The 13,965-nt window shown below is 32.6% G+C and overlaps 1 protein-coding gene across 1 annotated transcript in view; it reads left to right on the forward strand.

Moving 5' to 3' along the window:
- Positions 1-13,965, forward strand: part of LOC148277444 (chymotrypsin-like protease CTRL-1) — a 22,436-nt gene continuing 8,471 nt past the window's right edge. Inside the window, exons 1-4 of the mRNA XM_088232870.1 lie at positions 1-366; positions 3,260-3,433; positions 10,651-10,921; positions 13,387-13,496. Coding sequence (XP_088088996.1) covers positions 121-366; positions 3,260-3,433; positions 10,651-10,921; positions 13,387-13,496 — 801 coding nt within the window. The 5' untranslated portion in view covers positions 1-120. The remainder of the gene's footprint in view (positions 367-3,259; positions 3,434-10,650; positions 10,922-13,386; positions 13,497-13,965) is intronic.

Genomic DNA, 13,965 nt, shown 5'->3' on the forward strand with positions numbered 1-13,965 from the left:
TCTCCGAACAACTCATGTCATATTAACTTCCGAAATCGCCAGTATAAAGTTCAGTTAAGCGATTAACTTCCAACGCACAGTTTGGATATTCAAAAAGTGGGAGAAAATAATTATTTCAAAATGTCTAGAACATTTTTTGCGTGTTTACGTTTATTTTTTTTAATATCCTGTGTGTGTTCATCGCTTGCGCAGGATCGTGAATTGTTATATGATTTTCCTTGTAATCAAACAAACAAAATTGTCGAAATTTTCAATCAATCTGATCCGTATATCTACACCATTGTGATAATTCCCAGTGCCTTTAGTGAGTTTCCAGATATTGCTCACATCAAATTAAAATTTGATTCATATGCTAACGTCTCTTTGGTAAGAATTACACCTTTGTTTTTATTTTATACACAAGACTTTGAAAGTCATCTCTAATATTTCATGTAGTTTTTGCAGTAGAGTGTAACAATATTCTATGCATACATTAATGTTAAACCTTCTTTGAAAATTATGTATTTTTTACTAGTAAGTACAAAATATATTACATAAAATATCGTATCCCAACAATTAAGGTATACGTATAACTAGAGTAAACGTTAGCGTTCGAAATATGGTCCCTTAACCTGCGGCCAATTAGCATATGTTTGATAGATCAGACTATAGTCTGTTGCGAGCATTCCTCGCAATTACTAAAATGCCTATGTGTGCGCTAAGATACTGCACAAATCAATCTGGAAAAAATAGAAAAAGCGATGTTATAACCGTTCAACGGTAAGTAATGTTTTTATCTTAATCAATACTTGTTTTAAATAGTTATTTTAATGTAAAAAACTTTTATTTATATATTACCAGTATTTATCAGTCGTAAGCTATCTCCTGTATCTACCCTGCTCAGTTAGTCGAGCGTATAGTGAAAAGATAAACAAAGGTGATGCGTATGCGGAAGGGGGCGACATACTAAATAGAACTTAAAGTAGACCGATGTAAACAGTCCGTGCTTTTTACTGTACTACTTGTTTTGCTTGTTAAAGTCGACGGGATATGACGTGACGACACTTGCTTTTTCCGCTGGTCATTCCCTTTCCTTTGGGGACGACTTTTTAGCTCAGATTTGTATGGAGTGTCAACTTTATATATTATATCTCAATGATCCCAACTCTATGAGACCAAAAGCCCTGTGTTGAGTTGGGATATAATATAATAGGAAGTGGAAGCATACATTAAAAGTTACTAAATAATTGTACAATATATAACCGTTTACTAACTTTTCTATATCAACCGGTTTCGAGACTTAACCGTATCTTAGTCAGAATACTAATCAAACTAACATGAAAATCCCATCACCATAGCAGTAGTTTCACAAAAACACAAAGCCATCGTGCTGATAGGGCACATGCTATTTGTAGCTAATACTATAGTCCATTATACTATGCAAATAATGTACAAAATATAAAGAAATAGAGTATGCTGTATAAGAGTATTCACCGTAATTTTGCGTACCAATGCTGTCTTTGCTGTAGACAATTTTAAAACCAACGTCGTGTTCTTTTCCCGCTGCCAAGAATCTTCGGAACAGTTAACTAAACTTTGCTAAACAATACTAATTTTGCTAAACAATACTATCGATGTAATTTTATTTACTTATTTGGGTACACGACGCAAATGCCTTTTATAAACATAAATATAAATACATTAAACAGTGTTATGTTAGAAATAATGTTTGAGTTTGTCCAAATGTTTGTAGACAAAAGACTGGATTTCACCCCCTTGGGAGTCATTAAGATTAACAAATTACAACAGGGATGGAGAATACCTTAAATAAGGGAATATGGAAGTCTAGGCATTTACAGGGCTTATGACTTGTCATTGGCTGGTTTAAGTGGCCACTTTACACACTAAAAATTGGAAAATTGTTTTGTTTTTTAGTATAAATAATTCAGTCAGATGAATCTCTTCACAACAATGAAGGTTTCGGCCCCTTAACTTCACTAAAATCAGCAAATTGAAGAATTGAAGAAATATGGATGTTCAAACATAGGCTAAATAGTGAACTGTGTGTAAAGTGTCCACTTAAACCAGCCAATGACAGGTCATAAGCCCTGTAAATGCCTAGACTTCCATGTTCTCTTATTTAAGGTATTCTCCATCCCTGTTGTAATTTGTTAATGTTATGTTAGAAAATTATGAAATAATACTACAACAATATAGTTAAACATATTACACAGTTGTTTTATACATTGTGCTCTATTATAATACTATGCGATACATTATACTTTAAATACTTTTATAAAAAGACAACGCAGCATAATAGAAATGGCACAAATCATAAATTCTTCATTTATTGGTATTGTTGCAATGTTTATTAAATGCCCTAGGTTTAAAACAAACAGTCTCGTGCTAAGGGCTCAGGGGTTCACGAGATTTTTAAAAATAAAATATAATAAAAAATAAATAATTAACCTTTAAAAAAATTTAGTATATATTTTTTTATACTATAAAAATCAAAAATCCAGTCATACATGTATATATATTTAACATATAAATATTTATGTATGGATTTCTTTTCCTCTTTTTACAAATCAACATAAATATTTTAACGACAGAATGTGTTATGTGTTTATTTTTAGATGGTTGAACAAATTAAATTTGAACCCCTTGTTTTACCTTAACTATTAAACAATATATAATACAATAATAATTTCAAAACAAAACATTGTTATAAAATCCAGACGCTTTCCGATGATACTTTATCTACCTACATGGATGTTTGTTTTTAACAAAAACCATCGCCATCCCACGGCAAAGGTAAGTACTCAAGAAGCAAGAGCTGTTATCGCTTTCTTAAAGATAACACATCTTCCATGTCTGCCTAAATCTTGCCACAGCAATGCCTACTGTAATTTTAAGTGGTTTCTTTGATAGACATCAAAGATTTCAAGATTGTAAAGATTGTTTAGGTTAAGTTAAATTCAACATGTTTTTTGTCAATAATGCCAATATATTAGAGCTTTTATAAGCCTATTGATCAGCACAAAAAAAAAAAATTGTTAAAGATACTCAAAAAATACTAGACAAATATAAACACACTCAAATATATATGACATGAATCTCCGTGGTAGAGTTATTGTTCTAAAGGAATGAATAAATATTTTGTCAATAATTATGTGTGTACTCACGTCGCTCATTACAAATTTGTATAATATGGAATATCGGCAATATATTTAATTTTTATTTGTCTATGTGTCACAAAAACATATTGTTTATGTTGCAGAACTTCAAATGGCTTTTCTATTATGACGATTCATTGTCTATGGATATAAAAACCAAAAATTCAAATAGAGAAAATATTTCACTGACGGTTCAACCAAGAACGGGGAAACCATTTCCAAATCTAATAAGTGCCATTATCAACACGGAGGACATTTGTAATAACGGCGTCAACAAAGTAAGTACAATGCTCGTATTAGATCCATGGCAAAGTTGAGAATCTGCAAAAAGTAAACTTTACTAAAAAGCAGATAAAAAACATTTCATTACGTTGACGAGTGTAAACGGTTAATAATATGTAATACTGATAAATGACTGTGTATTTATCTTCGAGTAAAAACTCGCCACTGGGTAATAGAGTTGCGCCCGTACGGAAAAAAAACCATTCTGATTATTGATTACGAATTTTAAAAAATGAATTTTAAAAATCAGTCCACCCTAATTTTACCCTGCCGCGCCGTATGGATTTGTTCCTTTCGATGACTTGTTTTGACAGTCAGAGGATTTTAGGCATCAAGGCATGAAAAATTTTGCATCTGCTGTTATAGCAAAATAAATTTAAATCATTAACACGCTGGTCGTATAACTAGCATACACTCCCGATCACTGCCAATAAGCGACCGATTGAACGAATTTCTTATTATGTTTTTGTCTCTTTCTCACAAACATCAGCAACAAATCAGCGTCTCTATCTTCCTTGTTATAAGTTTTATTCTCGCGCTCTTTCTTACACAGTAAAACATATTTATTGTGGTATTGGCATCACTTTCATTCGTATATTCTTCGCATAACAATGTTTTTTTTATAATTTTTTAAATCCTGCATATTTATACTTTGCTTTCCAAATCCGATGTGAAAACGTCCATTTGAAGATTTTAAAAAATACAATTTCACCATTTAAATAAATAATAGAGATGCGTCAAGTCTTGTATCTTATGTAGACTCGTGTTACACAATTGCCACACATGAGATAATCTTAAGCTAATATTTATTTTACTTTTTTTAAATATCGAGTTTATAAAAATATTAACAATTACTTATCGATACGATTTAGCAGTTAAAGTCCATTTCATGTTATGGGAAACAAAAGTAAAAATATTAAAATAATTGCGAAGTCAACATTTTATAAAATGCAGAAACTCTCGTACAACCGAGATCTGAGACTAAGAACAAGATGGAGAGCAATGGAAACATATGTGAGGGCATTGGAAGCAAAAATAGCAAACTCCCGTTTTGGTGTTTTCGAGAAAAATAGCAAAAACTGCTACACTAATGCCAAAGAGTCTTTATGTTAGAAATGTTATTTTCACTGAACTTAAACTTATACTAATAAATTAGCTTTAATAAAAACACGAATTCAAAAAACTTTCTGTATGGCACGGCCATTTTGAAAATTAAAATCTCAAGTCTAGTCATTGGTCGAATAAAATGGCTGATGCATATTGCTTTGTTTGCTTAACACTATTTTCAAACCATCAGAAGTATGATTTTGAACTACATTTGCAACTCAACTCATGATTTTTATACAAATAAGGTTGATAAACTACAGAATTACATCATAACCAAAAATATTTAATTTTTTTTGAGGTTGCTATCTTTGCTTCCAATGCCCTCATGTATTGCGAGTGCTGCTGTATGGAGTGGAGGGCTGAATTCAAGTTTCAAAGACGAACAAAATTGAATTGGTTGTGCAGAAGAATGCTTCGAATCTCATGGACTGATCGTGTCTCCAATGAAGCGGTTTTGAGTATTATGGACAAAGAGAAGGAGTTACTGACCCTTGTCAAAAGAAGAAAAGCCTCATACTTTGGTCGCATATTCCGCAATGAGAAGTATGCCCTTCTCCAACTTATTATGGAAGGAAAGATAGATGGCAGGCGGGGTATGGGGCGGAAAAGAGCATCATGGCTTAGAAATCTCAGACAGTGGTTCGGTGTGCCGGATGCAGAAGCGCTGGTTAGACCGGCTTAGGATCGTGATGAATTCACAATGATGGTCGCCAACCTCCGGTAGGAGCAGCAAAAGAAGAAGAAGATTAATATAAAATAAAATAAAATAAATTATGGAGAAAAATTAATTTTTACAACAAGCAATAAAGATGACAGAATGCACGAACGATAAATACACCTAAGTAAAAATTCTAACGTGTTTTGCCGATCATTACCTTTTTGCTCATTTTGGTACACCTCATAGATGTTGCAATATGTTCCATGGCGAAAATTTATTTCAGGTAATATGGCTTTCAGCATGTTGCCGATCTTTCAAATATTTGTCTAGTGTATGATTTGGGCAAAACAAACGTTTATTTTGTGAAAATTAGGAAAATCTGGTTGTTGACACGATATTATATACTTGTGGGTAATTGGCCAATTTTATTCTTCTAAACCATGACATAAAAATTAAGTTTTATGATGGGTACCTTAAATTGTATTTTTTGCACACAATAACATGAATATTTTACTTATAAGTAGTTTATTTTCTCTGATTTTTTTTATAATAGTCAATTATTGAACACATTTTTAATTCATTTTTCTGTGACATCACATTAAAAAATCCACAGATTTCGTAAAACAACTAGAAGGGAAACGACACAAGCAAAAAATAAATCGGGTATTTACAAATCTTAATAATTGAAAAAGTTAAGATGTGATAATATATTTTTCTCAATTAAAAAAAGAACATTCATGGGTGAGTTAATGAATTTTCTTATGGCGAATTGTTCGTGTCGTTAGCTTCTTACTAAAATACGTTCATGCGAACTTATAATTTATTATTTTTAGAATAGAGCAGTGAAATATTTCTTCTTTCTGTGATCACGCACAGGCTATGCCTATCTAGGTTGTTTGTCTCATTTATATTCCCAATTATTTTGTTTTCTTTTTTGTAAATAAAATATTTACAATGAAAAAAAATAAGAGTACAAAATAATTGATCTGGAAAGCGACGCGGAATGTCATATCCGGGCCCTTTAGTTTAAGAAAAATTATTATATATAATATTTTGAAAGTCGTATTTCACGTAGGTCCACCAAGAGGACGTGTAAAATGTGTCCGGAAATCGATAATTGACCAAAAGATCGGCCGATTAGATTGGACGATTTGACGATTTGGTTACATGCTACAGGCTCTTGCTTCGTAAATATAAAAAATTCAATTTCAGTCGGAATTTCATTTAAGTCAATGAGATCTGCGACGAAGTGCAAAAAATGTTTAAAAATTCTTAGTTGGCTAAATGGGGGATATTAGGTACATTTTGTAGCTGTTTCTTTTTCTTTGGCATCCCGGGAAATTCAATTCAAAACTCTATCTCCGGTAATAAATAATCTAATGAAACGAATCTTCTTTTCCTGAAATCTTCACAGGTTTCTTAGTATTCCCGAGCAGGATTTCAAAGGGGGTAATGTTTGAATAACGGATACAATTGATGTTATATTATCGATTCCCATACATACATATTTACAGTGACATATGGTGGAATCAATGTACGTATTTCCACAAATAAAGTTGAGTTGAATGAGTAAGATTCCGAATTATTTCTCCAACTAAGACATGTCTGAAAATATTCATAAATCACCGTAATTTTATTCAGTATATATATTTAGACTTAGAGATAGGTACTCGGAATATTAGTTTAAAAAAACTGATTCATAACAAGTGTCTATATTGTTCAATATATATATTTTGTCAAAAATGTATAGTTAAATCAATAGTAGAATTAATTTATGATATGTGGAGTGCCTTTAAAAAAAAATAGTAAAACTTTAGTGCTTAGAAAGGTACATTTCAAATTGTATAACAATGAAGAATACACTGAAATTGTTAATAATAATAAAAACATCGTAAGAAGATGTATGATTGATATTTAGATTTTTTAATGAAATTTATTGAAAGCGATATTTAATATAAGTAATTAAGTTATTGTTAAGTTTTTTTTAGTTGATTTATGCTTTGTATTATTACTTTAAAATTTTATGCTTAGCTAGTAAAAAATTAAAATATTTTACCTTTTTTATATTGTTGGCCTGGTGGTGTAGTGGTCAGCGTGTTTGCCTGCCATGCAAGAGGTCTCGGGTTCGATTTCCGACATGGTTGATGTGAAATATTTATTTAAAATGGTGTTTTAATGCTATAATATTTCATAGACTGGCACCTGGCAAGATAGATCATCTTTTCTTCAAATCATAATGATACGCTGCGATTGGTGTACCAATTCAGTGCCCTATACACCATTAGGTGCAGAAAAGAAAATGAAGAAGAATATTGTTAGCAAATATTACGTATATTATGTAAACAGATTTATTTTGTAGTAATTGAGTCGTATTTCGAAGTATTAAGAATGTATTGGATGCAAGTTTATTTTGTAGATTTTCTTAAAATTGTCTTCTTTGGGAGCTTGAAATTTCGAGTACAGATGTGGAAGTTTGTTTTTGGATTTTTAATATAACCTTAATAATGGTTATCCAGACAAATTTCACAGAAAATAAGTTTTTAATTTATTTTTTTAATAGATTCGGAAGAATTACATTTACGTACTTATACTAGAAACTAGAAATAACTTAACTTTATAATTAACATCATATAAATATATAATTTGAGAAATGATATAGAAACACCGATATAATAGTGTCTGTAATAAAGTGTCAAATGTAATCACTTACAACTTAAACCTACAATACATAGGTATATAAGAAAAAGTTCATCCCACATATCGGATATAATATAATGTAGGGAGTAGGGTATTGTTCCCACAAAACAAATCTATTGAACCATTTCAAATGAAGTGAATAAGACAAATACGATTATTAAATTTTATATTTATTATTAATTGTGAACTGCTTCTGCGTAGATATTACTTTAAGGTTTTTTTTTAATTTATGGAAGTTTAAGAAAAAAGTGTACTTTTTGTAATTAAACCAAATTTGTTTATGTTAGAATTATTTTGTTTAATTTTCTAACATAAACATATTTGGTTTAATTACAAAAAGCTTTTCTTGAACTACTAGAAATTCAAAAAAAAACCTTAAAGAAATATATACGCAGAAGAAGTATTAACTCCTTAGCGAGGGTCGTAGCTAGTAGCTAGGGTCATGAGCGCCCATGGTAAGATTTGAATTTTGCGCTCCCCAAGACTTTTTTCAAGTAAAGAAAGAGAAAATGCCTGTGGGCAATGTTTCCAACATCTATCAAGCTAAAATCGGTAGATTCTGAAAAATAAATCGGTAAATTTCGGTGGGTTCGTTATCAGCGAGAATAGTTTCACAAAAATTATTGATTTTTATATTTATAATTTATTGATTTTGTTTTTCACAGTATAAACAATAATTATCAATAAAAATTAAGTGACCTCACCGGGGTTAGCCATGCCGAGGAGACTTAACAATATACTTTTTTTACATTTGAGATTATATAGACAGTTTTAAACATACGTATTTATGTTTATATTTCATTTCTGTATGCATATATTATTTATAATATAAAACGCACAATTAAATAACAAAAACATAACGTTAACTATCCGTTTGTGGAGAAGGTGATTCAGTATTGGTTTGGGCGTATAAGACAATCTATTTTACTTCTACCCAGCTCCACTACCTATTTTTTATAGCTTTTTAAAACATTTCTTATTACTAATTAAACTGTTTCTTGTGACAAGTCACGCTGCCAAAAACTGTTACCTCGATTTTGTCACACTCCTCTAAAAACCGTTTTTTTAAAGAAGTTTTGAAAGATCTCGGGGAAATAGCTGCTATAATGTCAGTAAAATTGTCAATTGCTCAAGATGTTAAAAAAACGAATTCAGCAGATCGGTAGATTACTCCCAAATCGGTAGACATACCGAAAAATCGGTAGAGTTGGCAACGTTGGCTGTAAAGTGCCCCCCGCCCCCCTGAGGGTTGCGCTCCCAGTAGCCTCCCCTGATGAGCCCTTAGCTACGACTCAGATGCACAAATTTCCTCCAAAAATAAATAACTCACTATATTAGTTAGTGTAATTCTCAACTCCTCATTTTAATCACAAAATCGTAGGCGGTACTATTATTTCTTTCAAAACAACGGTAGCCGTGTTCGTCAATATCTTCATCATAATTATCATTCTCTTTCCGTACTTAATGATGCATAGGGCACTGCATTGGTATACCGATCGCAGTGTGTCCTGATCATTTTTGTTGCATGAAGGTAAGATGATTAGTCTTACCCTTCAGGTACCCTTCAAGGGATTATGTAATATTCTAGTGTAAAAACACCCTTTAAATAAATATTTCATGTCAATTATGTCGGGAATCGAACCCGAGACCTCTTGCAAGGTAGGCAAATCCGCTGAGTACTACACCACGAAGCCGACAAATATCTGTCAATACCTTACAGAGGCTATAAATATAATAGAAGGAAAAAAGTTTTCAGCGTTTATGTACCCACAGTGTTTAATTATTAGCTTTGGGCTCCAACCAATTTGAATAAAAATTTAATGAAAAAGGGTGGGATTCCGTTACACCGCCCAAATTATTATTCTGTCATAACAAGTTCTGACGTCACGGTGCAAAAGTAACCATAGGTACACAATATAATACATAAGATAAACCCTGCATTGAAGATTCATTTCCAATTAAAAAGACGGTATTGCCTGGTAGGTGAAACAATTAAGTCAGATGTATCTCACCCACATCAATAAAGGTTTCAGGCCTTTAACTAAGCAATTATCAATAGATGGGAGATTCAAAGAAATTTAGATGCTGAAACGTGGGCAAAATAGTATATGTAGTGTTTATCAACCAATGACAGTTTATGAGCCCTGTAAATGCTTAGACGTTTTCCATCTTATTATAAACTTAACTAATAAATTAAAAATCATCGTCATTCCCCTTTCCACACCCAATGGTGCATAGGGTGTGGCATTTGTAAACCTAATGCAGCGTATTTTGATCATCTTTTACTTGAAAGTAAGGTGATTAGTCCTACGCTTCAGGTGCCAGTGCCACGAACAATGAAATATTGCAGTTTTAACAACATTTTCAATCAATATTTCACATCTACCCTGCCAGGAATTGAACCGGGGACCTCAAGAATGGTAGGCGAACATGTCATTAACAATGCAATGAGACAGACTTATCTCCACTCGTTTTACTTATTCAGGATTTTTACCTGAAAACAGCCATCGAGTCAAAAACATTCGTCCAAGGTCTGAACCAGAGGTTTCGTCTCCGCACAGAACTGCATTCTTCATCCACCCGGACACAGACGCACACATGAATGTCGAAATAATTGGAATGGATGTTATTTTTTAATTGATGGTCTAATAGCTGATTATCTCTAAATGTAAATGTTCAGACTTTCATATTCCCTTCTCAAAAATAATCTCTATCTATGTAATATGTCAAGTAAAGGTGGTTTATTTTAAGGGAGTCTGGGACCAGTACGCGATATCAACTTCAACCAGCGCGATCTACCACCCTGTTACGCATCCTTCTATTCAGGAGACCACTGAGACTCCACCGAGTCCTGCCTGCGGACTAAAAATGGTGAAACATAAGGAGCTGATTATGTCAGGAGTCGAAGCCAGACCGGGGGACTGGCCTTGGCATGTGGCGGTGTTCAGACTAAGGACGAGGTTGGCTGTCCTCCAGTACATATGTGGAGGAAGTCTCATCTCCAAGACTATAGTCGTGACAGGTGAGGATGATACATATACTCTCATCATATTGTCGTGGTACCCTGTCACACGGACAAAATTACATACTCTCAGTACTCAGGAGTGGCGAGCAGTGATTTTTTTTATTTTCCCACAAACATAGTAACTGTAAAACATTATTATCGAAAGTCAAATATAATGGGAAGCTGAGAATGGTCGCTAATTTGGACAGCATAATATAGGTTTTACATTGTACTTAAACAATACCACAGCCTGATTTATTTTTCTTGCATTATTCAAATGTCAGGCTTTGAATAATTTCCGCGCTTGCTGGTAGGTGTTATGGTAGTTGAAATAAAAGTAGATAATAGTTTAACTTGTTACTTATTTTCTATCGTTTAACAAACACACTAAGACATTGAAAGTTGTGTATAAATTTGATGAATGTAATTTTAGCTTATTAATATAAGTAAACCCCGTAGATGGAGGAAACCGTAATACCAACACAAGGGACAGTGTATTTAATATTTATAACGTAAAATATTCGTAGCTGAAAGGGATCATATAAAAAATACGTGGGAATATGTATATTAAAGTTTATGGAATTTGGTCTAGATGGTTTCTCTTATAAGGACTGATGTTTCCCTGGGAACAAGACCACCCTTATTTTGTATATTCAAAGTTGTGGGAAATAGATGAGGAACTATATTCCATAGTAATATATATATACATACATGTTTAATAACTAAAAGGGCCCATACTGACAAGACGGCCTCAGTGGTGTAGTGGTGAAGATGCTCTACTCACGCACGGAAGGTTCTGGGTTCGATTTCCGGTGAGAACACAAAAATTTAATGTGATTTTTCTCAAGCCTAGGTGTTCTGTGCTGTAATGAACAACTGTAATTGGGCCTCCTGGCCTGTTGTGGTGCAAAAAAAACCTTTTTTTCTAATTCTCGCTAAAGTATGAAATGCATAGAATTTAAAAAGTGACTGTTCTTTCGATTAATCGCAAAAGCAATAAATCTTATCGATTTGTGGAATGCTACAACAGTACTTGCACTCATTGTACGAGCCAAAATCGGCGTCAACAAATTCAAGAATAACTTCGCCAGCACTTCATTGTCAGCACAACATAGCAGTACTTATCAATCATAGGCGCTGAGATATTCTACGTAAAAGGAAATAATCTCCCCCCTTTTTTTTTAAACTACGCCGTATCGCGAGACCATCTCGCTTGAAAGGGGTACTGTATGACTCGCCCGGAAATCAATGCCCACATGTACAAAATAGATCGTCAAAACATCTAAATTACCGATGACACGAACGGATATCAAATTGCTGGTAGCCAGGGAAATAGTAAATGACCTCAAGACTCTACTAGGAAGTAAAGTGAACACAGAACAATTTCTACGGATAAGTAGTAGCACCCTTAGTTACACAGTTTAGTTACCTTCCCAAGTCAGTCAGTTAGTTACTCATATAAAGCGTTTACGCAGTTACTCTCTCGATGAGGAAGTTCAGCTCTATGAGACATTGGATATAAAAAATGTATTCTCACCCTCGGTAAAAATTAGAGATTTAAATATTTCGGTGAAGTTTCTTGAAAATGTATGAAAAACATAATAAAAACGAACTACTTCGCATGACGCCAATCAACCAATGAAAATATCATTGTAATAGGTTTCCGGTTTACCGTAAATCGACTGACCAATCAGCAGAACTCATCGAGAAGAAGGGTAAGGAAACTTGAGACGTCACACGTGAAGTAATTAAAAAAATATTAAACCTTTAAAAATTATAGCGCTGATATTACGCTAAACTAAAATTGAAATAAAAAAAAATGTCTTGGTTCAATAGTCAATTAACAAATAAAAAATGTAAAAAAACCACTGAACTTTCTCAGTAATCTATTTATTCAACATCTAATAAATACACATTGAAGCCCAACATAGTTTTCTTCTGTCACCTCCAACAGGGTAGAAGCTCCCATGCATCAACATTTATAAATTCCTTCATATAAAACAACCGTGTTTAGTAAATAGTGTTTAAATAAGTATAAAAAATTACATTATTGTGTTATAAATATTATATTTATGTTAATCGTTTTCTTTTGTCACCTCCAACTGGGTACGAGCTCTAATGCATCAACATTAATAAATTCCTACATTTAAAATAACCGTGCACAATAAATAGTGTGAAAATAAGTATAAATAACTAAAACATTTTATTGTGAATATTATTAGAGTATGAATATGTAGATCGAAATAAAAAAAGTAAAAGTTTTTGATATATTTTTTTAAGTATTCGATTATTTTTATTTATGTTATGTTAGTTATTATTTGTATTTGTTTTGTTATGTTTATTTTTATTGTTGTTATTTTAATTGATAACATGAAGTTGCCATGCATCAATAAGCCAGGTATTTAAGATATTTTTAATAAATTAAATAAACATAAATTCTTGTTAAAAGCTCTGACATAACGAATTTTTCTTCTTCCTTTCAGCTGGTCACTGTGTTGTAGAAAATGGCGCCCTTGTGATCGCCGAAAGGGTGTTTGTATCTTTGGGGAAACATAATTATTTCGGAGGTGACATCGGTTTACAAGAGAAGGGTGTGAGTCATTTATTACTATACTTTTCTAATCAAACCCTCCCTTCTCGATTTTCCTAAACACCTTTCTTCCCCTTTAAGTAATGAAAAACACTGAAATAGTGATGAGAATAATAGGATTAAATAATGTAATAAGAAAATTATATTAGTAACTAAATTATGTGCCGTGGGGCAGTTGGTTAGACGCCCAACTGTGAAACTGGCATCGCGGGTTCGATTCCCGCCAGTTGCAAGAAAAAAAATTCGATTGGTCTAGGTTGTGGTGTATTTTTCATTGCCCTCTTCAATTTCCCCTCTTTTCCACCCGCTGACAAGAGGCTTAGCGGGTTATTCCCTTTTTTTAAAAATATATAAAACCAAGTTTCTCAATTACGGTTACACTCGATTTTTTTGTTATTTTCACAATTATTTATCATAAATATAGATATAATAATAATATCTTTATTGGGCATTAAGAAATAAAAAACGTTTA

This window comes from Micrasema longulum, unplaced genomic scaffold (assembly GCF_059751315.1).
Source record: "Micrasema longulum isolate JH-2025_06_02 unplaced genomic scaffold, ASM5975131v1 h1tg001032l, whole genome shotgun sequence".
Taxonomy (NCBI): domain Eukaryota; kingdom Metazoa; phylum Arthropoda; class Insecta; order Trichoptera; family Brachycentridae; genus Micrasema; species Micrasema longulum.